The sequence below is a fragment of the Rana temporaria genome, chromosome 2 (genome assembly GCF_905171775.1).
Source record: "Rana temporaria chromosome 2, aRanTem1.1, whole genome shotgun sequence".
Taxonomy (NCBI): Eukaryota; Metazoa; Chordata; class Amphibia; order Anura; family Ranidae; genus Rana; species Rana temporaria.
Genome location: NC_053490.1, coordinates 467,355,043 through 467,381,739, shown reverse-complemented (window position 1 = coordinate 467,381,739; position 26,697 = coordinate 467,355,043). Strand labels below are relative to the sequence as shown.

Below are 26,697 nucleotides of genomic sequence, written 5' to 3'. Positions count from 1 at the left end.
CAGTGCCCCTTGGTGTTTACAGGTTGAGTGTAGCACTTTTTGGATGCTCCTCTTTACAATTGGCTCTTCTATCCAGTACAACATATGTTGCCTCCAAGGTTGAGCAGTAACCCTGATGAAGGAGTCACATAGTCTCTGAAACGCATGTTACCTCCAATGTTGGGCGGAAAGGCATAAAATTCTGAGACTGTTTTTAATCCAAACATGGAATAGTCTTTGATACACCAATGAATGACTACAAGGTTACCTCTTCTACTAGCATGCAAAGAGATATTAATTTTTTTCCTTGCTTCACTGAACTTTCACAAAAATAGCGCTCCCATCAGCGCGTGCAATGCTTGCTCACCTCCTTGTAAGACCCTGCAAGGGGTCAAACACACCTTGCACACAGTGCAACACTCCTTTAAGGAATGCTTCACATTGGTCCTCCACAATTCCTGTTAGGCTCTCAGGGGACAGAAAACACTCTACAGCAGGTGCCGTATCCGCCCACTATGCTGCTTCAAACTTCAGAACCTCGCCACGCCAGCTAATATTCAACTTGCATTTATTTAAAAGGGTAAAAACATTGATACAAAATCCATTAGACAGATCTCACTTGTTGCAAAAGGTTCCACCGCCAGGCTCCACCTCTACTAATTACGCCACCTACCTCGTGGCTTCATCTGGAGGAACAAAAAATTCCTCCAGTCTGAATATAGATATCAGATATTCCAAACCCCTGACAACCAATAACTAGACAGTACTAATTTTGGCTGCTGAACATCAAACAATCAAAAAAGCAATCCATTGTCACTTTTCAGAGTTCCACTAAGCAGCCCTTGTCAGGCTTTGCAAAGGCGATCCAGCTGCCCCCGAATGGCTGTATGGTTTGCGATTGCAGCGTGGCTCCATTGACTGGGATGGTCAAGATTGACAAGGGGTGCTGCTTGTCAACTCAGCATATCATGATTAATTTACTGAGGCTGCATCATGGCCACAGAATGTGAACAGCTTTCTCTAGCTGCATTGTGCTCTTTTCTGTGGTGGTGGGGTGGGGAACAGTAAAACCACAACTCTACCTATGTTTACTACTCTCTGGCCATCTCTATGAAAGAACACTCCCCCCTCCGGTGTCACATTTGGCACCTTTCAGTGGGGAAGGGGGTGCCGATGCCTGTATAATACAGGTATTTGCATCCACTTCCGGGCATAGATACCCGCAGAATCTGCGGATAATCTACGCCACTTCCTGCCCCCCCCCCCCCTGCTGTCTTCTGGGAGATAGAAGACAGGAGGGACTATTTCGATTGCGCAGCGCGACTCGCGCAGTAGGGAATCGGGAAGTGAAGCTGCAAGGCTTCATTTCCTGATTCCCTTAGGCCCCATACACACGATAGAATCCATCCGCTGAAAAATCCCAGCGAATGGGTTTCAGCGGATAGATCCTATGGTGTGTACACTCCAGCGGATCTGTTTCCGCGGATATTTATCCCCTGGGATGGATTTCCAGCGGATAAATATTTGATGACATGCTATCAAATCTATCCGCTGGAATCCATCCCAACGGATGGATCCGCTGGTCTGTACAGACTCACCGGATCCATCCGTCCGAAGGGATCCCCCGCATGCATCGTAATGATTCGACGCATGCGTGGAATTCCTTATATGACAGCGTCGCGCACGTCGCCGCGTCATAATCGCGGCGACGGCGCGACACGTCATCGCCAGAGGATTTCGGCGCGGATTTCCATGCGATGGTGAGTACACTCCATCGCATGGAAATCCGCGGAAATCCTCGAGAGGATTTATCCGTGGAAACGGTCCGCTGGACCGTATCCGCGGATAAATCCTCCCGTGTGTATGGGGCCTAAGTGAAGATGGCGGCGGCAGCATCAAGGACCGAGGCACGCGTCAGCCCCTGGGTGCCGACATTGCGGGTGCCCTGGACAGGTAAGTGTCCATATTTTAAAAGTCAGCAGCTGCAGTATTTGTACCTGCTGGCTTTTAAAAAAATAAATTTCAGTGGACCTCCCCTTTAAGGACAGTTTACAACCAAGTGGAAAGTAGGGGAGATGCAGTATTTCAATTTGTTTCCCGGTCATCAAGAATTCCATGCCAAAAAACTACCAGTACTGAGCTTTCAGTGCTGGGGCCCTACACACCAGTCACTAGACCAATCCTTTAGACTTAGGCCTCAAAGCATTGTCATGTAGAGATAAAAACACAGAGACATTGTGCAGGTGGTTGTAAAAATGTATTTTACGAGTCACATTGAATTATTATAGTGAAAACTTTAAGTTACCAGATGTCAGAGTTATGTAAAACAGTTTAATTGTATTCATTTTTTTTTCTGCTAATGGTATATGACATTGGGGGCACAGACTGATCCTTCAAGGAAAGCTAAATGACACGTTTTACAAAGTAAAAATATATATATTTTTTTCATAAAGCATATTGATGACAGCAAAGAAAATTGGCAATTAAAGATCTACAATATAAAGATTATAAATCTTTTGATTGAGTTTTATTTCTTGGATAGTAGCGTAACACAGATAGCTAAAGAATGATGCCTATCTTCAATCCAGTTTGGGTGAAAAAATAACTTACAGGTTTATCTATCAGAGAATCCTCCTATTTAGTGAAGCACATCTTGTATACTTAAAGTGACATTAAAGGAGTTGTAAATAAAAAAATATATATGCTGAAATGACTGTTTACAGGGTATAGAGACATAATAGTTAACTGATTCCTTTTAAAAATGATTAAAAATAGATAAAAATCAATCATATAATGTACCTATAGTTTCTAGTATTGTTTTTGCATGTTGTTTCCTGCCTCTCTGCTGTACAGAGCCACAGAGCCAATAGAGGGCAGTGATGGTTTGGAAAACGAAACTGATTGGTGCTGTGGGGTTTTAGACACACAATAATCACACTTCCTTGACCACAGAGAGAAAGCTCCCAGCACTGTGGTTATCAGGAAACAGACAACCAGGAAGTGTGGAGATCAGAGAAGAATTACAGCAACTTGAGAGCAAAAACGAACAATGAGGACATGAAAACAGCACTGCATTAACCACTTAAGACCCGAACCAAAATGCAGCTAAAGGACCTTGCCCCTTTTTGTGATTCGGCACTGCGTCGCTTTAACTGACAATTGTGCGGTCGTGCGACGTGGCTCCCAAACAAAATTGGCGTTCTTTTTTTTCCCACAAATAGAGCTTTCTTTTGGTGGTATTTGATCACCTCTGCGGTTTTTATTTTTTGCGCTATAAACAAAACTAGAGCGACAATTTTGAAAAAAATGCAATATTTTTTACTTTTTGCTATAATAAATATCCCCCAAAAATATATAAAACAAATATTTTTTTACGCAGTATAGCGTTTACAAAATAGGGCATAGTTTTATTGCATTTTTATTATTATTTTTTTTTTACTACTAATGGCGGCGATCAGCGATTTTTTTCGTGACAGCCACATTATGGCGGACACTTCGGACAATTTTGACACATTTTTGGGACCATTGTCATTTTCACAGCAAAAAATGCATTTAAAATGCATTGTTTATTGTGAAAATGACAGTTGCAGTTTGGGAGTTAACCACAGGGGGCGCTGATGGGGTTATGTGTTCCCTGAAGTGTGTTTTCAACTGTAGGGGGGTGTGGCTGTAGGTGTGACCTCATCGATAGTGTCCCCCTGTAAAAGGGATGACACGATCGATGCAGCCGCCACAGTGAAGCACGGGGAAGCCGTGTTTACACACGGCTCTCCCCGTTCTTCAGCTCCGGGGACCGATCGCGGGTCTCCAGCGGCGATCGGATCTGCTAGTCCCGCGGTCCCGGTCACGGAGCTTCGGACCAGGTCTCGGGAGGACCTGGTTTACACACACAGCTCCTGGTCCCCGCTCTGTAACGAGCAATCGTGGGTGCCCGGCAGCGATCGCGCCTGCCGGGCACCCGCGCGGGAGTCACGGACGAGCGCGCCTTTGGCGGCGCGCACGCGCCCCTAGTGGCCGCAGAGAGACTGACGTTATTGTAGGGGCTCTCGCGTAGAACTGCGGCGGCAGGTCGGGAAGTAGTTAAATGCTCCCTTTCACAGATATTGCAGCTCAGTGGGAGGGTGGCATCGCTGTCAATCCAGAAAACAGTGGGCAGCGCTAGGTGTGGCCAGGTGCCGATTGACAAGTTGGAGGCTTCTGAATCCTTGGTAACAATGCTGATAGCCACATTTATTGCAACATTTTTTTCCATCCCGCTGTATTGTAAGCAGGCACAGTCTACATCAGAATGACAACTCTGCTCTCAGCCCAGAAGCAGTGCAGAATTGTTACTGCATTAGATGGACTTCACTAGTAGGATCAGTTGTGTATGTAAGTATTGTGCTGCCCTAGGCCTGACGAAACTCATACACCCCTAATTTAAATACAGCCCACCCCTTCCTGTCAAGATCACACCCCTTCCTGTTTAAGACCTACCCTATCACCTGTAAACCACTCCCCTTCCTCTTTAGACTCCATATTTTCCTCTTAGAGCTCTACCTCTTCTTTTGTGTACATTAGCACACAGTGAGCATACACATTTTAGGCACACATTTAACCCTTTTATTGCCCCTGATGTTAAACCCTTCCCTATACAGTGGTGTAGTGACTGGTTAGCACTTTTGCCTAGCCGCAAAAGGGTCGCTGATTCGAATCCCAACCACAACATTATCTGTAGTTTGCATGTTCTCCCTGTGCCTGCGTTGTTTCCTCCAGGTACTCCGGTTTCCTCCCACACTCCAAAGACATGCTGATAGGTAAATTGTCCCTAGTATGTGTATATATGAATGTAAGTTAGGGATCTTAGATTGTAAGCTCCTTGAGGGCAGGAACTGAAGTGAATGTAGAATGCGGGGCTCCAAATTTCAAGTCCTGAGCCACTAGCCAGGCCTTAACCGTTACTCGCCACCACTTGGCCCATCCAACCCCTACCCTGCCCTGCCCCTAAACACCCCCTTGTAAAGTATCTCATGAAATGAAACTGTTAAATGTTTTATACAGAATTAAGTTCCAAAAATAAATATTAACAACAACTTTAACAATATTAACATAAATCATATCAGTACCCATCAGCACGGCCTCATTAGAGCCCATCAGTGCAGTCTCATCAGGGGGCGGGACCGAGCGATACAGTGAGCGGCAATAGCCGCCGGCTGTATCACGCGAGTGTGCCCACAGGAACTCATTACCATGCGAGCGAGCTTGCATTAAGGTGTTGAGTCCTTGCGGGGGGGAGCCGAGACAGCCGCCGAGGGACCCCAGAAGACCAGGTTCTGGGCCACTCTGTGCAAAACGAGCTGCACAGTGGAGGTAAGTATAATATGTTTGTTATTTTAAAAAAAAAATAACTTTACAACACCTTTAACAAATGCCACGCTACAGCAAGCCAACCGCTGGGGGCTGCACCTGTGCGGAAGGCGGCTGCGGGATCCAGGACTCGGGAGGACAGATCGGGGGGGTGGGATTCTTGTGCGGGAGGCGGGTTTTTGCCACTCCCCCACAAATTGCCACCATAGGACTGGTCGGCCTAGGCCCAAACACAGCACTGAGTAGGATGAAAAAAGGATTTGTAGATCTTTTCAGAGGGATGAATTGTAAGTGCAGATATACCTACAATAATGTGCTGCAACTTATGTGCATGAAAATGTATTACTAAGTTTAGAAATTAGACATGCATTTATAAATTGGTACATTTCATGTGCACTAAATAGTCACTGACCACGTCAGCATGCACATTAACCACTTCTTCACCGCACTATAGCCAATAGTCCACTGATATGAACCCCGCCATCAGGGGGAGTGCATTGGGTACACTCTGTGACCGCTGTGTCCTTTGGACACATCTGATCACAGATTAGGGTTATGGGCCAATCAGAGGCCCTTTACCATGTGATTAGCTGTGTCCAATCACAGCTGATCACATGTTAACAGACTTGCCGGTCATCAGCAGTTCTTTTCTCACACGTGTCTGTGTGAGAAAAGGAGAGCCAATAATTGGCAAGCTGTCAGCACATTGTTTACACTAATAATCAGTGCACTGATCATCAATTCCATTATTATCAGTGAAGCCCCACAAGTGCAGATCAGTGCAGCCTATCAGTGCCCATCAGTGCAACCTATCAGGGCCGCCTATCAGAGCCCATCTGTGCCGCCTCATCAATGGAATGCTTTACCAACCAGCATTAGGTTGGAGGAAAATCACTTAGCGTTCAGGAGAAAGATCAAAACTCATCTCTTTTGATATCAAAGGAGACAACAAGCGCCCAGAGGCGATTTGGTTCGCATGTGCCGCGCTATATAAGTTTTTCATTCATTCATTCAATGCAGCCTCATCAGTGCAGCTTATCAGAGTCCATCAATGCCGCCTCATCTGTGAAGCCTCACCAGTGCCCATCAGTGCAGCGTATCAGTGTCCATCAGTGCTGTCTCATCAGTACCCATCCATGCAGCCTCATCAGTGTCGCCTCATCAACGCACATCAGTGAAGAAAAAAAAATTTATTGCAAAATTGCAGAAACTAAGAAAAGCTTTTTTTTCTCCCCAGAATTTTCAGTCTTTTTTTTTTTTAGCAAACAATAAAAAAACAAAGTGATAATTAGGTACCATTAAAGGAAAGCTCTGTCTGTCCCAAAATAATAACAATTTTATTTGGGTACAGTGCTGCATAACTGCGCAATTGTCATTCAAAGTGCGACAGCACTGAAAGCTGAAAATTGGCCTGCGCAGGAAGGGGGTAAAAGTGCATTATGCAGACCTCAAAACCTTCTTTCAGGACCAGAGTAAGCAGTAATTTTCAGATATCTGGTAGTCAGTGACCTTTGCACTTATATAAAAAAAATCTCTGTCCCCCAAAGGAAAAGGAAAGAAAGGCATTTTTCTTATATGGTCCACACGTAGGGAATATTCAGCTGCATGGGGGGCAAAAAAAGAAAAAGGAAAACATTATGGTCACAAACCATTCACAAAATAAATGAATGCCCAGAGATCCCCGCTGAATGATGGTGACTAATCTTATCATTAAAACAAAACACCATTGTCAGTATCACCTGCCACCTCACAAGTCAGAGAACCTCGCACCTCCATCCCACCTCCTGTTTTTAACATCCCCTCAGCCCAAGTGTGCCTGTCTTTGCTGACCCCATCCATCAGAGTCCACGCATGCCCAAAAATCATGGCTGTGCAGCAGTTACAGTATGCAGTATGCTGTCACAATTACCACAGATCACCCCCAGTTCCAAGAAATTAAGCATAAATTACAAAGAAACATAAACAGAAAAACAATATTAAAAAGTCTTACAAAACTATGAGAATAAGGTAATACTGAGCAAACATAAAATCATGAAAGCATTGATGCATCTAATGCAATTTTTTACAAACATATTTATTTGTAAGATTGGTTGTGAGATATATAAAAACGTTGCCATTAGGTCATATATCTGAATATTTGAATTGACAAAAATGTCAATCTCTAATCAATTTAACACTAATGCCGCGTACACACCATCACTTTATGTGATGAAAAAAAATTACGTTTTTAAAAACGTCACTTTAATTGACTGTGTGTGGGGGAAAACGTCGTTTTATGTCTTGTAAAAAACGACCAAAAAAAATTGAAGCATGCTTCAATTTTACAGTGAGGAAAATAAGTATTTGAACACCCTGCTATTTTGCAAGTTCTCCCACTTGGAAATCATGGAGGGGTCTGAAATTGTTATCGTAGGTGCATGTCCACTGTGAGAGACATAATCAAAAAAAATCCAGAAATCACAATTTATGATTTTTTTAACTATTTATTTGTATGATACAGCTGCAAATAAGTATTTGAACACCTGAGAAAATCAATGTTAATATTTGGTACAGTAGCCTTTGTTTGCAATTACAGAGGTCAAACGTTTCTTGTAGTTTTTCACCAGCTTTGCACACACTGGAGGAGGGATTTTGGCCCACTCCTCCACACAGATCTTCTCTAGATCAGTCAGGTTTCTGGGCTGTCGCTGAGAAACAGAGTTTGAGCTCCCTCCAAAGATTCTCTATTGGGTTTAGGTCTGGAGACTGGCTAGGCCACGCCAGAACCTTGATATGCTTCTTACAGAGCCACTCCTTGGTTATCCTGGCTGTGTGCTTCGGGTCATTGTCATGTTGGAAGACCCAGCCTCGACCCATCTTCAAAGCTCTAACTGAGGGAAGGAGGTTGTTGCCCAAAATCTCGCAATACATGGCCCCGGTCATCCTCTCCTTAATACAGTGCAGTCGCCCTGTCCCATGAGCAGAAAAACACCCCCAAAGCATGATGCTACCACCCCCATGCTTCACAGTAGGGATGGTGTTCTTGGGATGGTACTCATCATTCTTCTTCCTCCAAACACGGTTAGTGGAATTATGACCAAAAAGTTCTATTTTGGTCTCATCTGACCACATGACTTTCTCCCATGACTCCTCTGGATCATCCAAATGGTCATTGGCAAACTTAAGACGGGCCTTGACATGTGCTGGTTTAAGCAGGGGAACCTTCCGTGCCATGTATGATTTCAAACCATGACGTCTTAGTGTATTACCAACAGTAACCTTGGAAACGGTGGTCCCAGCTCTTTTCAGGTCATTGACCAGCTCCTCCCGTGTAGTCCTGGGCTGATTTCTCACCTTTCTTAGGATCATTGAGACCCCACGAGGTGAGATTTTGCATGGAGCCCCAGTCCGAGGGAGATTGACAGTCATGTTTAGCTTCTTCCATTTTCTAATGATTGCTCCAACAGTGGATCTTTTTTCACCAAGCTGCTTGGCAATTTCCCCGTAGCCCTTTCCAGCCTTGTGGAGGTGTACAATTGTGTCTCTAGTGTCTTTGGACAGCTCTTTGGTCTTGGCCATGTTAGTAGTTGGATTCTTACTGATTGTATGGGGTGGACAGGTGTCTTTATGCAGCTAATGACCTCAAACAGGTGCATCTAATTTAGGATAATAAATGGAGTGGAAGTGGACATTTTAAAGGCAGACTAACAGGTTATGTACGGTGAGTCTGTACAGACGACCGAACATGTCCGACGGACAGGCTTCCAGCGGACATGTTTCTTAGCATGCTAAGAAATTTTTGTCCGCTGGAAAACGGTCGGCTGGACAAATGTCCGCTGGAAACCTGTCCGATCGGCCATACACACGACCGAACATGTCCGCTGAAACTGGTCCGCAGGGCTTTTTTTCAGCAGGAAAGAGGGGGAACGCAGTTCTGGCACCTACATCACCTCCAGCACAAAATGTATGTAAGGGGTGTGGGGTGTGCTGGAGGGTCTATTGATGCTGGTTGTAGGGTGATCTATTGTCACTGGTGGGGATCTGTTTTTGTATGAGGGTCTATTGTTGCTAGTGGGGAATCTATTGTTGCTGGGGGGTCTTATGTTGCTAGTAGGAATCTACTATAGAGGGAGAGCTTTATTGTTGCTGTATGCTGGAGGGCCTATTGATGCTGACTTCTGGGAGACCTGTTGTTGCTGCTGGGGGGTCTAATGTTGCTATTGCCTTTTGGTTCCTGGGTGTGGTATTTTGTTGTGGGTGGTCCATTGTTGCTGTGTGTGTGTGGGGGGGGGGGTCTATTGTTGTGTGGGGGAACTATTGTTGCTTGGGTGGGTTCAATGGTTGTGTAAGGAATCTATTGTTGCTGTGGTGAGGTTTATTGTTGCTGGGGGGACCTATTGTTGCTGGGGTGGGGGTCCATTGTTGCTAGGGGAGTCTATTCTTGTGTTACAGATCTATTGTTGCTGGGGTGGGTCCTATTGTTGTGTTAGAGATCTATTGTTAATGGGGTGAGGTCCTATTGTTGCTGGGGTGGGGTCTATCGTTACTGGGGGATCTATTGTTGCTGGCTCCAGGGGAATCTATTTTACTGCTTTTCTTGGTTTTGGACAAGAGCACATTCCATACAAATTATTTAGCGCCACAAAATGATACCTGGGACAGTACTGGGAGGTGGGTAGGGGGTGGGACCAAGGGACGGTACTCAGAGGAGCGTAGGGTGCGTAGACAAGGGGGCACTCTGAAGAGAGGAGTTCCTGCACCTATTCTCTGAGAAAAAAAGCCCTGACAATCAGTATGTGAAGATTTTCAGTTTTTTTGCATTTTAGATAAAGCTCTAGAAAGTCAAATGAATTCCACAAATAAATTACGTTTTTTTGTTCATCATATCATGCCTACATTTTATGCATTGCCAAAACCCATTATGATATTGTCAACCCCGCAGGTAGTCCAACAAATTTACAATTTTTTTATAAATTCTTTATTTAAGAAGAAAGAACATGCGGGAACACAGGGCCAGATCCACAAAAGGGATACGCCGGCGTATCTACTGATACGCCGTCGTATCCCTGTTTCTATCTATGCGACTGATTCACAGAATCAGTTACGCATAGATACTCCTAAGATCCGGCAGGTGTAATAGTTTTACACTGTCGGATCTTAGGATGCAGTACTTCGGCCGCCGCTGGGGGCATTTCTCGTCGAAATTCCGCGTCGGGTATGCAAATTAGCACTTACGGAGACCCACAAAGCGGTTTCCCTTCGTGAAGTCTCCGTAAGTTGTTAGTTTGCAAACGCAAAATTAGGGCAACTTTTACAAAGTGTAAAGTTAGTACACCATGTAAAAGTATACCCTTCTTTCCCGCGAAGCTGTCAAATTTTTTTTTTTATTTTTTTTTTTCCGCCGCATCTCTTTTTTTTCCCGACGCAACTTTTTTTTACCCGGCGCGATTCACAAAACTCGGCGTAACGTAACTTCGCGCAAAGCACGTCGGGAAAATCGCGTCGGGAGCATGCGCAGTACGTCCGGCGCGGGAGCGCGCCTAATTTAGATGGGACTCGCCCCATTTAGATGGGACTCGCCCCATTGCGCCGGACACATTTAAGTTACACAGCCGAAAATTCTAGGTAAGTGCTTTGCGGTTCGGGCACTTAGGTAGAAATTTTGCGGCGGTGTAACTTAAATAGGAAGATTTAAGTTAAGCCCGATGGCTTTGGATCTGGCCCACAGAGAACACACAGGTTCATATCACCGTAAATCAAACATTCCCAACATTCGTATTTTGTCCAATTCTGAATCTCCCATTGACTACCAGTACCAGTCTAAACAGTCTCCCACTCCCGAAACGAAATTCGGCAAAGAAATTTCGTATTACTTATAAAATTTGTAAGAATAGAAATCCGTATTTCGGATGCTTCCGAATGTACACATTTTCGGAAATTCGTACGAAACGAATCGCACATGTCTAATGTAAACTCCTTCCTAAATGCTGCCTCTATTCTTACTGCAAATACAGTATATTACTACTCGACAAACACTGATCCTGCCGGATGGCCAGAAACACAGTATGATACAGTTTGTAAACTGTCAAACAGTAGGGGTAGTTAGTTAATGTACTCAGTCCTATACAGGGACCTTTCCAAATTGTTACAACAAAAAGACCATTCTGGAAACATATTTACGATCATATTTATGCTATTAAGATCGTAAATCTCCAAAATCCAATAGGGCAACATTTTTCATGATTATATAACTATCAGATCGAGGTGACAGGATCAGCGATAATGGGGAGATCCTCCAGCTTCTTATCAGCAGAAACCGTAGTGTGGCACTGGAAATTCGGCGTTAGCCTATCTACTCTGCATCTTAGTCCCTAGTAGCTGCTAATCTGCCATGCAACCAGACATCTGACTACCAAGTGGCCTAACCTGGCTCTAGCCTATGCAGATCATTGAGCCCTAAACTAAAGCTAGCTATGAAATCCCAGACCAGAGGGGACAGGGTTAACTAAAATAACAGAAGCTGTATTTAAACTTCATTGCAATAGAAAGGTTCCCCTGCTAATGTACAAGATGACTTCTACACACTGTATTACACCTAACTATTTGGTATGTGAGATAACAACAAGGGGGCAGATAATTCTGTCACCAGTCTTCAAATACTGTATATACTGTAAATGTATATACTCAGAAGCTATGGGCAACAAAAGTAAACACTTTTCCAATAATTCCTTCTTCTGGTCTGGATCAACAGCTCCTCCATGGACATAGCATATGGTCTCAGACTCTCTCTCCCTCTCTCTCTCTCTCTCCATCCACTTCCTTCTGGAGTTTCCAACCCAACAACCCAGAGACAGGAAGGGTCATACACAGTCAACTCTGTTGACATTAAGCAGCAGATCCTAACAAAAGCAACTATTAATCCAGGTAAGAGGTAAATATTTTCTTTTATGTGTGTTTATTTCGGAATGTGAAATGCCTCTTTTTCCTTTTTTATTACTAAATACTTATTTTTTATTTTATTTATCTACCTTTTCTATTTTTGTTTTTCTCAATATATGTTTTGCTTATTTCATTTTATTTCTTTTATGTTCTTTTTTTTTTCTTTTTGTGGGAGAGGTCCCTACTAGTTATGCAATAAGGTCTGGGATCCGGAGGGGATCTGCAGGCTTTTTGCCAGGGTACTTGATGTTGTAAGTGCTACACTGCCCTGATCTTGGGCATGCAAGGAGTTTGGGTGTCAATGGTGAATGTGTATTGAAGAAATGGATTCTTGACAGCAACAATGATGTTATGAAACGGGCAAGTTTGTTTCCTGCTTTTGTTGTCACATGACTGTTGACTATTCATTACAATAAAGTCAATCAAGTCCAACCTCTGTGTGTGCACTTTTATATCAATATTACATTGTAAATCCCTGTATGTTGTGGTTGTTTAGATGTTTGTTTAGGTGCCTAGCTAATAGTTTTTTGAAATTATCTATGCTCCCTGCTGAGACCACTGCTTGTGGAAGAGAATTTCATATCCTTGCCGCTCTTACCGTAAAAAAGAACCGACCACGCAGTTTACGGTTAAAACGCTTTTTCTTCTAATATTAGTGAATGGCCGCGTGTCTTTCTTAAAAGCCCCTTCTCGGAAAAGTTTTATCCCTATTGTGGGATCACCAGTACGGTATTTGTACATTGAAATCATATCCCCTCTCAAGCGTCGCTTCTCCAGCGAGAATAAGTTCAGTACTAGCAATCTCTCCTCATAACTAAGATCCTCCAGTCCCGTTATTAGTTTTGTTGCCCTTCTCTGGACTCGCTCCATTTCCAATACATCACGTCTAAGAACCGGTGCCCAGAAGTGGACAGCATACTCTAGGTGCGGCCAGACCAGAGTCTTGTAGAGTGGGAGAATTAGCATTTTACCTCTGCAATAATTCTCTTTTTAATGCATGACAATATTCTATTGGCTCATTTGGGTAAAAATGAGAGGGTAGGATGGAGGTGCAGGCTCTCCTACTCGTGAGGTAAATGGTTTTGTAGGTCAAATGGTTATGAAGGGCTTTGCTGCAGTGTTTTGCCTTCATGGTAATGCAGCCCAGTCCACAGTTCTGGCAGCAGAGAACAGGCTGCAGGGACTGAGCTGTCAGCTTGCAACTGTCTCTGTTATTTCTTTTTTTTTTCTCCCTCACTTGCTGCATTTGACAGAGGGACAGGAGCAACCATACTGCGCAAGCACGAGGCTCTGCTCCTCTCTCCTACTGGCACGGCAGCCGAGGAAGGAGGATAAGGGAGCCTGAGCGGTGATGCAAATATCTGCTGCTGAGGCTCCAGGAAGTGGGGGCAGGATACCTGTGAAAGACAGGTATCCTATCTCCCCTCCCCCCGAAAGGTGCCAAATGTGGCACCGGAAGGGGGAAGGAGTACAATGAGCGGAGAGTGCAATGAGCGGAAGTTCCACTTTTGGGTGGAGCTCCGCTTTAAGATTGCAGTTTTCTGACAGGTTTGCCAACCTCCCACAACTTTTTTCACTGACGAAACATAGAAAATTTACTGACAGAGTGCATTTTTTTACTGACAACCTAAAATTTGACAGAAACCCCTATTATAAATTAAGAATTTATATTTAAAAAATAAAAATAAACAATATGTAAAAATTAATAATGACCATAACGAGTAATCCGCTTCACTTTAAAATGAAAAAGTCAAAACAGCATGACAAAATGTCAGCATGACTAGAATTATTAAAGACTTGGGAACCCCTAGGACTAAGCAGAAAACACATCCAAGTCCATGGCAAATGGTAGTCATAGTCTAGTTGCCCCTAACATTGGGAGTGGCTTAAAGGGAAATGTTTAAACAGAACTTGAGCCCAGCCCATGTATACACTCTAAACGTGCCACAAAATACTCCTAATTACTGAAAAAAAAAAACCTGACAGTCTCACAGACGCACATAAACCTCAGGACAAAGGATCATTTAAAAAAATGAAAACGTTTAATGAAATATGCTTTTCTGCACACAAAAATATATATTTGCCTGACTGAGCCTACCTTAAAGAAGAACTTAATTAAAACCAACAACTGTTGAGATAAAGAACACTTTGGTCAGAGCTGTGTAACATACAACATATATAGAGTGAAGGAGTCAGAACTTTTTAAGCCCCATAGTATTTGCACAAATGTGTATCAAAACAATATTTTTGCTAAACAAACCCTAACAACATTAGCGGACGCAGAAGACAGCAAAACTTACAACATTTTGCTTAACCGCTTAAGGACCGCCCACTGTATATATACACGTCGGCAGAATGGCATGGACAGGCATTATCACGTACCTGTACGTGGCCCTTTAAATGCCTGCCATGTGGTTGCGAGTGCACTGCCGCCGGCGTGCTCGCGACCCTGCCGCCTTCCCCGTGAGTCGGACCGTGGGTCCCGCAGGTTGATCGCCACGGGGATCCCCGCGATTGTCTCACGGAGGTATAGAGCGTGGCGATGCTTGTGTAAACAAGCATCTCCTTGCTCTGCCCAGTGAGAATGACGCTGATCTCTGCTCTGTGTACTCGGAGCGGAGATCAGTGTCATGTGACAGAGAGCCCATCCCCCCTATAGTTAGAAACACAAGGCAGGAAACACTTAACCCCTACAGCGCCACCTAGTGGTTAATCCCTTCACTGCCAGTGTCATTTTCACAGCAACCAGTGCATTTTTAAAGGACTGATTGCTGTGAAAATGACAATGGTCCCAAAAATGTGTCAAAAGTGTCCAATGTGTCCGCCATAATGTCGCAGTCATGAAAAAAAATCACTGATCACCGCCATGACTAGTAAAAAAAATAATAAGTAAAAATGCCATAAAACTATCCCCTATTTTGTAAACACTATAACTTTTGCGCAAACCAATGAATAAAGGCTTATTGCGATTTTTTTTTACCAAAAATATGCAGAAGAATACGTATCGGCCTAAACTGAGGAAAACGTTTTTTTATATATTTTTGGGGGATATTTATTATAGCAAAAAGTTAAAAATATTGCATTTTTTTCAAAATTGGCGCTCTATTTCTGTTTATAGCGCAAAAAATAAAAACCGCAGAGGTGATCAAATACCACCAAAAGAAAGCTCTATTTGTGAGACAAAAGGGACGTTAATTTTGTTTGGGAGCCATGTCACACGACCGCGCAATTGTCAGTTAAAACAACGCAGTGCCGAATCGCAAAAAGTGGCCTGGTCTTTGACCACCCAAATGGTCCGTGGCTAAAGTGGTTAAATGACCACTAAATAAAAGAGCTAAAACTTTATTGAGTTCATAAATATTTGTAAATTTCAAATTGTGTCTTTTTGTGAAATGGTGTACGCAAAAATGTAAATGAGCAATTTAGTCTATAAATCTGGAGGTTATCAATTTTTACAGCATTCAGCGTTCAAAAAAAAAAAAAACCCCAAACCATGCAATTTCCGAAAGCACATGACCTGTAGAATCAAAAAGGTGCTACCGATATTTTAGACCCCACGGTAGTTGCCCAAATGTTTATCAAATCACTATTTTTGCCTAAATGCACTAAAACCATTATTACAGGTATTTACATAGTTACATAATAGGTGAGGTTGAAAAAAAAAACACAAGTCCATCAAGTCCAACCTATGGTTATTAGAAGTACACATAAACACAACATCACTTTTAAAATTCCTGCTAAATTCTTACCAAGGCCTCCTTCACTTACGGCAGGGGTGCCTAACCAATGGCCTGCGGAGCCCTCTGATGTGGCCAGAGGCAGTCCCATTCGTGTCAATTGGCAGGCAGTGGACACAGGCACTGTTCCCAATCTGTCCAGTTGTGGGTGCATAGCCCAAATGCAGACAGTGTAAATTCTGAGACCGCACCCACACAAATGTCCTGGTCTGTTAGCTGGAATAAATTAATGTCCAGTCCAGTTGCATCTGAAACCTTTAACTGCGCAACTTCACTCCAACACAACTCTAAAAGAGGAAGTAAACCCTCTTTAACGAAAAAAAAAAAAAAAAAAAACCCTGCAAGACAAAGACATAATGAGCTAGTATGCATAGCATACTAGCTCATTATGAAGTACTTACCTGAGATCGAAGCTCCCGCAGCCGCCCTCGTATTTGTAGCTACTGGCTTTTAATAATTTTTTTCAGCGGAGCTCCGCTTTAAGGCTTTGGTCTCTGACCTACAGTAATGGAACTAGTGGGAAATTTATGTTTGTAAGATTGACAGCTGTGAAGCTAACAAAGCGATGCTTCCTTATCAGGCAAATAACGTAGTATGTTAAGGTACTTAAATCACTGGTGTTGTTTTCCATCTGTTTGTATCGCCTACCCCGACTTTTTGAGAGTCTAATGGTGACTACCGGGGGTAGGGAAGGCTGGCATACATCCTCAGGGTACAGGTTTTTGGGCATGGTGGGATATGAACCAGAAACAATGTTGGGTGCCAATCACTTTTATGCCTAAAAAAAAGAGATGTTTATTTCTCAGAACAGGAAAAATATGGGAGAGAGGGGAATAGGGCACAGGACACCCTTAGTAAGATCAGCAACCGGCAGATTGGCAGACTCCTTAGACAAAAATAGGTGAAGTAAGGCAGACAGGAATAAGAGCCTTTAAGCTGAACCAGCACATCTGTACTTTGTAGGACAAACTGTCTCCTCTAGCAACTAAACTTTACTCCCTGCTTCATGCACTGGTTCCCTTGGATGAGTTCCCTCTGAAGTCCTCCCAGCCATTTCATAGCCTCCAGCTCATAAAAGTCCCCTCTGGTGCTTCCTTAGAACTTCATCCCTCTAGAATCCTTTCCGGATCTTAGGCAGGCTTTTCTCCGCATAAACTTAAACACCCGTATAGGCCTCGGTTAGGCCTAGCAGCCGAAGCTACCTGGATAGGCCCCAGGCTTTGGGCCTAGCAGCAAGGAACTATACACGCACCATCCACCCAGGCCGAAGCCCCGGGCGGGAACGTACTGCCTGATCACCTGACTTCATTCTATTAAATAACCTTTCCCAACATGCTTAGCCACAAATATGGTTGGTTGATAAAGCTATGTTTATCATAACCTGAACTTCACTGTAAGGACGCGTACACACGATCGGTCCATCCGATTAGAAGGGTCCGAAGGACCGTTTTCATCGGTTAACCGATGAACCTGACTGATGGTCCGTCGCGCCTACACACCATCGGTTAAAAAACCGATTGTGTCAGAATGCAGTGACGTAAAACACAACGACGTGCTGAAAAAAACGAAGTTCAATGCTTCCAAGCATGCGTTGACTTGATTCTGAGCATGCGTGGGTTTTTAACCGATGCTTTTGCATACTAACGATCGGTTTTGACCTATCGGTTAAGCAACCATCGGTTCAATTTTAAAGCAAGTTCTAATTTTTTTGACCGAAGGTTAAAGAACCTATGGGGCCTACACACGATCAGTTTGAAAAACAGAAAGAAAAACAAACTCCTGCGCACGGGTGGATTGTCCAACAGTTATTCAATATTCCACATGGAACACACCAACAGTGTCAAAAACAGGTAACAGTGGCCTTGCTGCCCTTCGTGGACGGGGAGTGTCCTAGTAGAAAACGACAAAAGCAAAGAAAGAAAGGCGCACCAGCCTAGTGTTTTACCTCTGACAGATTTATTAAAATAAAATGGAAAAACTACTCACAAGAGAACTGACATGGTAAGCTTGTCAAAAACGTTGTGGTAGATACCCCTCGAACCGCACTCCAGAATAGGGGGGATAGAGGTGTGTCACTGCCGGCTGGCACGTTTTGAGGCGACAAGGACCTCTTCATCAGAGCACAGCAGTGATCTGAAGAGGCTTACCATGTCACGTTTTGAGGCGACAAGGACCTCTTCATCAGAGCACAGCAGTGATCTGAAGAAGCTTACCATGTCAGTTCTCTTGTGAGTAATTTTCATTACCATTTTATTTTAATAAATCTGTCAACGGTAACACACTAGGCTGGTGCACCTTTCTTTCTTTGCTTTTGTCGACACGATCAGTTTGGACTGATGAAAACGGTCCTTCAGACCGTTCTCCTCTGGCGATCCTATCGTGTGTATGCGGTCTAACTCATCACTCTAATGTCAAAGGCAACAGCACCACCTACTGACAGAAGTGAGAAGCCACAAATTAAAATGGAATTAACAGAAGTCCTGTAATCACTGAATACTACAAATTGATCAGGCTGACTACCACCTGGCACACAACATTTACCTGTAGCCCTATTCTAGGGACAAGGATGTTATTTAAAAAAAATAGGGAATACTCAATGCTTTCCCCACTCTCTGGGGTGATGATGGGGGTGACAAGCATGCAGATTCCGGAAGAGTATGGGCACAAGAAACCTGTGTTTTTCAGACACTTAACATGTAACAAATTACGAGGTCATATTCAGTGCACTTACAGCAGAGAAGATTTTGTTTTCTCCATTCATCTCTTCCTGTACTGACTTCCACTATGGGCATGTTCATAGAATATGGCTAAATGAGTAAATAACTCTGTGTCCCTTTTTTCTTCATTGAAGTGTTTTAAAAGCATATACACAGAAAAATTCCCCTAGATCATTTCAAGTGACTTAGTATTAAACTTTGAGGATCAACATGACAGGTGTCATAGTGATTAATGTTGTCCATAATGACTGAATTTTCCTACTAATTTTTCAGGCCCAGCTTACTGCAATGCACGCGGCTCGATTCCACTCGGCCTCTAAGGCGCCGTCTCCAGTCTACCTTAAGGGCTTCAAGGAACCTCGAGAGGACAAGGACAGCAAAAGCAACAGCCAGAGCAAGATAAGTAAACTGTTCTCAGTGGAAACCTTAGTGCCTGAGAGCAAAGAACAGAAAAAACGATCCAATTCTATACAGGAATTCTCAGAATCATTTGATAAGCAGCTGCGCTTTCGGACAAAACGCTCCACATCTCTGGTAGGTGAATTACAAGAAGGATTGGTAGGTACAGTGCACTTCATGAAATCATTCTTATTTGGAGCTCTTGTCCCAGGCTGTGGGATCCTAAGTGCAGAGTATAGGTTTCCTCATTGTATGTAATATGGGATATGGGGGTGGTGGCTAACCAGAGCCCCAAATTCATGGGCAACATAATATGATTGTGAAAGTGGTGGGAGCTCCCAGTGTTAAAATTACAGCACTGTACTCTTTAGCCTAGTACACACGGGCCGAATGTCAGGCGGCATCGACCGGTTCTGTAGAAACCGGCCTTAATTCTCCCCATGTGTACTACAGCTGGTCTGATGGAAGACAGAAAAGGTCTGCTGATCGGCTGAACAGAGTGTTGTGGTGGTGGTGGTGGTGGTGGGGGGGGGGGGGGGGTCGATGTACTAACATTGCATAGTTAGTACAGTGACTTCCTGAGCTGTCAGATTTTTTTCATTCAGCCCTGCTGGGTTAACTGGGTTAACTTAGTAGTGTGTACTAGGCATTAGAGTTCTGTGGAGGGCATTACAGGAAGCTAATATGAAGCCAGTGTCGGGTAGAGATAGATGGGGCACTGGTATTTTGAATATGTTTCTCTATGACCCTGCACAACTGTATATACATGGGGGCAGATCCACATACATACGCTGCGCCCGGCGCAGATGTCAGATACGCTACGCCGCTGTAACTTACTTTGACTACGGCGGCGTAGTGTATCTCTCGCGGCGTAAGGGCGCGGAATTCAAATTGGGCGGGTAGGGGGCGTGTTTCATTTAAATGAAGAGCGTCCCCACGCCGAACCAACTGCGCATTGCCCCGTCCGTCAAAACTCCCATGGTGCATTGCTCCAAATTACGTCATTTTTTTCTACGTGAATGTAAATGGCGTCCAGCCCCATTCACGGACGACTTACGCAAACGACGTAACATTTTCAAAATTATACGCGGGAACGACGGCCATACTTAACATTGAGTACGCCACCAGATAGCAGCTTTAACTATACGCCGGAAAAAGCCGAACGGAAACGACGTAAAAAAATACGACGGCCGCTCGTACGTTCGTGGATCGTCGGAAATAGCTAATTTGCATACTCGACGCGGATTACGACGGGAACGCCACCTAGCGGACGTCGAAAAATTGCATCTAAGATCCGAAGGCGTACGAAGACGTACGCCTGTCGGATCTAACCCAGATGGCGTTGTATCTTGTTTTGAGGATTCAAAACAAAGCTACGACACGGGAATTTTGAAATTACGCCGGCGTATCAATAGATACGCTGGCGTACTTTCTTTGTGGATCTACCCCTGTGCCTTTAAAAAACGTACACTCTGTGTCTATCAGAAAGTGTTTTACATTGCTAAACCTTTTACCCAATTTCTAAACTGTTGCATTTGTGCATTCAATAGCCAGTATAAGGAATTGTAGCAGCAAAAAATAATTGTGGATTTAACAATTTTTTTGTGCATGACTTCTCCATATAACAGGGCTGTCGCAGAGGTGCTCTTTGCCTACAGTCTTTTTGCTCATACAGTAGGTGTCCCTCTTTCCTATCTCAAAATATTGGGAGGCATGCATTTGTAAGGCTTTGATTCCATATTTTTTGTTCATCAGTGTGGGTGATTTATTTTCTGATTTAAGGGGATATTCCTATACTGAACACTAGATGGTGCCAGAATAAGAATATTGCTTTAGAAATGTTGACGCATTTCAAAATATGTCTGTCTGGTTTCAAAGTAAAAAATTATCTTTAATGCCTTTATATACCGGTAATAATATCAGATTACTTTTATATATATTACTGGTTATATCTCAAAGTTTAATTAATGGCATTTTTTTAAATTTGGATAGAGTGGTGAGAAGTTAGAACCACCGTCATGTTTTTCCTTCTATCAGGCACCAATTATCACTTGGTTAGTGACAAAACAGGTAACTCCTTGCGGTACATCTCCCTAGCCACTACTGGGACAGCCACAGGAGATGTAACATTGTTTCCTTATCACCTTTTTATTTGCTGACTCTTTCCTGGATGGACCGACATTGTGGTGCCATTCATGTTTGTGTACTGAGAACTGTAAGTTTGGAATATCATATAACACATGGCCCTTTCAGGACCCTCTGTCAATCAACACTTATATTGTTAAATGCCTTTCGAATTGGTGTCATTTCTGGATGGATAATACTATGATTAAAAATGTGGTCATGTTAAGGATTTCACCACTTACGTAATATGCATGGTTTGACAATCTCCATATGGCCATATAGCTGGACAGATTTATATGCTGCATACTGTATATCCAGTTCATCGTTTGCAGATACAACCACTGGAGAGGATGCATAGCTCCCAACTGTCCCTGATTTTCGAGGGACTGTCCCTGATTTGGAGCAATGTCCCTCTGTCCCTCATTCCTCCTCATGTGTCCCTCATTTTGATCTAATCTAGTTTATAAAATGCACTTTTTATCTTTTCAAAAAGTGTTTCCCGATGCTAAACCTTTCATCCAAATTCTAAATTGCTGCATTTGTAAATTTTAAACACCAGCATAAAGGAATAGTAGTGGTAAATTAAAAAATCCCTTATTTATTTAATTAACCTTTTTTGGTTAATTTTCCTTTAAGGGGATGTGACAGGGGTGCTTGTCCTATGCTTACATATGTTTGCTAGTAGGTGTCCCTCATTCCCATCTCAAAATGTTGGGAGGTATGAGGATGTGATCCACTAAAGCCTCGTACACACGATCAGTCCATCCGATGAGAACGGTCTATAGGACCGTTGTCATCGGTTAACCGATGAAGCTGACTGATGGTCCGTCACGCCTACACACCATCGGTTAAAAAAATGATTGTGTCAGAACGCGTTGACGTAAAACACAACGACGTGCTGAAAAAAAACAAAGTTCAATGCTTCCAAGCATGCGTCGACCTAATTCTGAGCACGCATGGATTTTTAACCGATGGTTGTGCCTACTAACGATCGTTTTTTTCCCATCGGTTAGGAATCCATTGGTTAAATTTAAAGCAAGTTGGCTTTTTTTTAACTGATGGTTAAATAACCTATGGGGCCCACACACGATCGGTTTTGACCGATGAAAGCGGTCCTTCAGACCATTGTCCTCTCTTTAACCTATCGTGTGTACGAGGTCTAAGACCCCTTATATGACTATGGGAGGTGATGATATGGGAGGTGATGATATGGGAGGTGATGATATGGGAGGTGATGAGGGGTCTCCTCTTTTGTTGACCTTGAGTTTTGAGCTTCAGCTGTTATATCCCTTGGAGTTGAGACATCTTTGGATTTCTGTTGATTCTTCCATAATGGCATGCAAGTTCCTGTTGCTCAGGAAGGAGTACACTATGAAGCCTCGTACACACGACCAAGGAACTCGACGGGCGAAACACATCCTCGTCGAGTTCCTTGTTAGGCTGTCGAGGAACTTGACAAGCCAATTTTCTCCATTCCCGTCAAGGAAATAGAGAACATGCTCTCTTTTTGGCTCGTCGAGTTTCTCGACAGTTTCCTCGACGAAAATGTACACACGACCAGTTTCCTCGGCAAAAAAATATCTCCCAGCAAGTTTCTTGCTGTTTTTTGCCAGGAAACTCGGTCGTGTGTACGAGGCCTGACACTTTAACTCTAAACTACATATATATTAGATTGATTAACTTTAACATCTTATGGCCTTTAAAAGGAGAGATTTTATCCACCCCAAATGACCTACCTAGCACCACATTTACTATGATCTTATGCTGATTTATATACTGTAGATATAGACAAAACTACTCAGCCTGTTGTTGTTAAACCAGTGACGTGGTATGCATACCACTAAAACCATTATTTAAATGCCATCATGCAAATTGATTTAGTCTTTATTTCAACACAAAGTTGGAAAAGGCATTTTTCGCTATACTCAATAGTATTGTTGTGTAATGAATGTATTTTTTTAAATAATGCTGATGTAGCCTGCCCACTGGGAAATTAAATTTTTAACCATTTTTTTTGGTCAAATCTATTGTGTTATGTAATCTACGGTATATTGTAGATATTGAGACTATCTTGTTATTTAGTTCATCCAATTATCTGGACAATTGTATAAATAACTTTTGACAATTTGCAATTGATTGCCTTAAAGATACAGGTGGTCAAAGTCACAATTAGGCCCCTTTCACACGGATGGATAGAATGGCGCTTTTACCTGCGGATTTTACCACAGCTAGAAGCACACAATGCTTTCCTATGACATCATTCACACACTACGTTTACCTGCGGTTTTGTTCCCCCGTGGTTTTGTGCGGATAGAAAAAATAGAACTCAATGCGTTCAGCTGCAAAATTCCGCAGCTATCGGCACATAACCGCAGGTAACCGCAGTGCACTGTGTCAGCTGCGTTTGGTATGAATCTTGAGGGGAAACTCCACGCCAAATTTAAAATAAAAAAACGGCATGGGTTCCCCCTACAAGAGCATACCAGGCCCTTGGGTCTGTTATGGATTTTAAGGAGGCACCACGTACGCTGAAAAAACGGCGTGGGGTTCCCCCCAAAATCCATATCAGACCCGTATCTGAGCAGCAGCCCGGCCGGTCAGGAAAGGGGTGCGAACGAGCGAGCACCCCCCCCTCCTTAACCGTGTCAGGTGCTTTCCTGACCGGCCGGGCTGCTGCTTGGATACGGGTCTGGTATGGATTTTGGGGGGAACAGACGGGGTATCTCCTTAAAATCCATAGCAGATCCAAGGGCCTGGTATGCTCTTGTAGGGGGAACCCATGCCGTTTTTTAATTTGAAATTTGGCGTGGAGTTCCCCCTCAAGATTCAAACCAGACACAGTGCTTGATATTGGCAGGGATCCAAGTCGGATCCCTGTTCAATATCGTGCCGCGGCTAAACGCAACCGCAACTAAAAGCACTGTACAAATGCAGCTGATCGCTGTGCCTGGAGTCTTGAATTCCAGCAAAACATAAACATGCTTTTAGCTGCGGCAAAACAGCCGTTCGTCTGAAAGGGGCCTTAGTGGCAAAGCTTATTTTAATTGTTTTTAAATTTTCCCAGTCTTGATGAATATTTGAAGGGAAATAAATATATATATATATATTTCTTTATATATACTGTGTGTGTGTGTGTATATATATATATATATATATATATATATATATATATATATATATAATATACAGTATCTCACAAAAAATGAGTACACCTCTCACATTTTTGTAAATATTTTAATATATATTTTCACGTGACAACACTGAAGAAATTACACTTTGCTACAATGTAAAGTAGTGAGTGTTCAGCTTGTATAACAGTGTCAATATTCTGTTCCCTCAAAATAACTCAACACACAGCCATTAATGTCTAAACTGCTGGCAACAAAAGTGAGTACACCCCTAAGTGAAAATCTCCAAGTTGGGCCCAAATTGTTAATATTTTGTGTGGCCACCATTGGGGTCGTTATGTTGGAATACTGCCCTGCGGCCCAGTCTCCAAAGGTAGGGGGATCATGCTCTGTTTCAGTACAGTACATGTTTCCATTCATGGGTTCCTCAATGAACTGTAGCTTCACAATGCCGGCAGCACTCATGCAGCCCCAGACCATGACACTCCCACCACCATGCTTGACTGTAGGCAAGACACACTTGTCTTTGTACTCCTCACCTGGTTGCCGCCACACATGCTTGACACCATCTAACCAAATAAGTTTATCTTGGTCTCATCAGACCACATGACATGGTTCTAGTAAGCCATATCCTTAGTCTGCTTGTCTTCCGCAAACTGTTTTCAGGCTTTTTACGCATCATCTTTAGAAGAGGCTTACTTCTGCGATGACAACCATGCAGACAAAATTGATGCAGTGTGCGGCGTATGGTCTGAGCACTGACAGGCTGACCCCCTACCCTTCAACCTCTGCAGCAATGCTGGCAGCACTCATATGTCTATTTCCCAAAGACAACCTCTGGCTATGACGCTAAGCACGCACACTCAACTTCTTTGGTTGACCATGGTGAGCCCTGTTCTGAGTGGAACCTGTCCTATTAAACCTCTGTATGGTCTTGGCCACCGTGCTGCAGCTCAGTTTCAGGGTCTTGGCAATCTTCTTATAGCCTAGGTCATCTTTATGTAGAGCAACAATTATTTTTTCAGATCCTCAGAGTTTTTTGCCATGAGGTGCCATGTTAAACTTCCACTGACCAGTATGGGAGAGTGAGAGCGATAACACCAAATTTAACACACCTGCTTCCCATTCACACCTGAGACCTTGTAACACTAATGAGTCAAATGACACCAAAGAGGGAAAATGGCTAACTTGGCCCAATTTGGACATTTTCACTTAGGTGGGGTGTACTCACTCTCGTTGCCAGTGGGTTTAGACATTAACCCCCTTAGCGGTATCCCCGAGCGTGACTCGGGGTGGTTTTTCTATGCTACCCAGACCATGAATCCAGGATGTCTTGAAGTCCCCAACTCAGACACCCAAGAGTTCTGCAATGAACTATCGGATTTCTTCATCAACAAAATTGAAAGAATCTGGGAAAGCATCATGCAAAACAATACCCCCCCTCAACCCCACCGTCAATCAACCACAAAACACCCACAGAAACGCTCTACAATCAACAAAGTTCACTCTGGAACCGATCTCCATCGATACCACAAAAAATATCATTGGTGCTTTGCGGAACAGCACATCGCCCAATGATATCATCCCCACCAAACTGCTGAAGGAATGTGCCGACATCCTGGCACCACCCATCACACAGCTTATAAACCAGTCATTTAAGGAAGGCACAGTGCCATCCCTGTTGAAAGAGGGCACAATCCAGCCCATCTTGAAAAAACCTAACCTGGATCCCAAGGACCCAACTCACCGCCGTCCCATAACAGGCCTAAATGTTCTCTCCAAGATAATGGAGAAAGTAGTGGTACAACAGCTGCAACAGCATCTAGATACCCACAATCTACTGGATCCATTACAATCAGGCTTCCGTCCCGGACACGGGACAGAAACGGCCTTACTCAAAATATGGGACGATGCCCTCGAGGCCGCAGACAAAGGAGAATCTTGTCTCCTGGTTCTGCTGGACCTAAGCGCAGCCTTTGACACGGTAGACCACAAACTGTTACTGATGCGACTAGCCAAGGTAGCAGAAGTCGCAGAAGGTGATTTACCATGGTTTTCTTCCTTTCTTGAAAACCGATCACAAACAGTTAAATTGGGTTGTTTCACGTCGGAAAAGCGCACGGTGTCATGTGGAGTCCCCCAAGGATCCCCCCTGTCACCGGTGCTTTTCAACATCTATCTTCGCCCTCTCTTTGATATTATCAGTAGCCAAGAACTACAGGGAGTGCAGAATTATTAGGCAAATTAGTATTTTGACCACATCATCCTCTTTATGCATGTTGTCTTACTCCAAGCTGTATAGGCTCGAAAGCCTACTACCAATTAAGCATATTAGGTGATGTGCATCTC

The 26,697-nt window shown here is 43.5% G+C and overlaps 1 protein-coding gene across 1 annotated transcript in view; it reads left to right on the top strand.

Moving 5' to 3' along the window:
- Nucleotides 1-26,697, top strand: part of LNP1 (leukemia NUP98 fusion partner 1) — a 103,750-nt gene that overhangs the window by 14,557 nt on the left and 62,496 nt on the right. Inside the window, exon 2 of the mRNA XM_040338688.1 lies at nt 18,971-19,231. Coding sequence (XP_040194622.1) covers nt 18,971-19,231 — 261 coding nt within the window. The remainder of the gene's footprint in view (nt 1-18,970; nt 19,232-26,697) is intronic.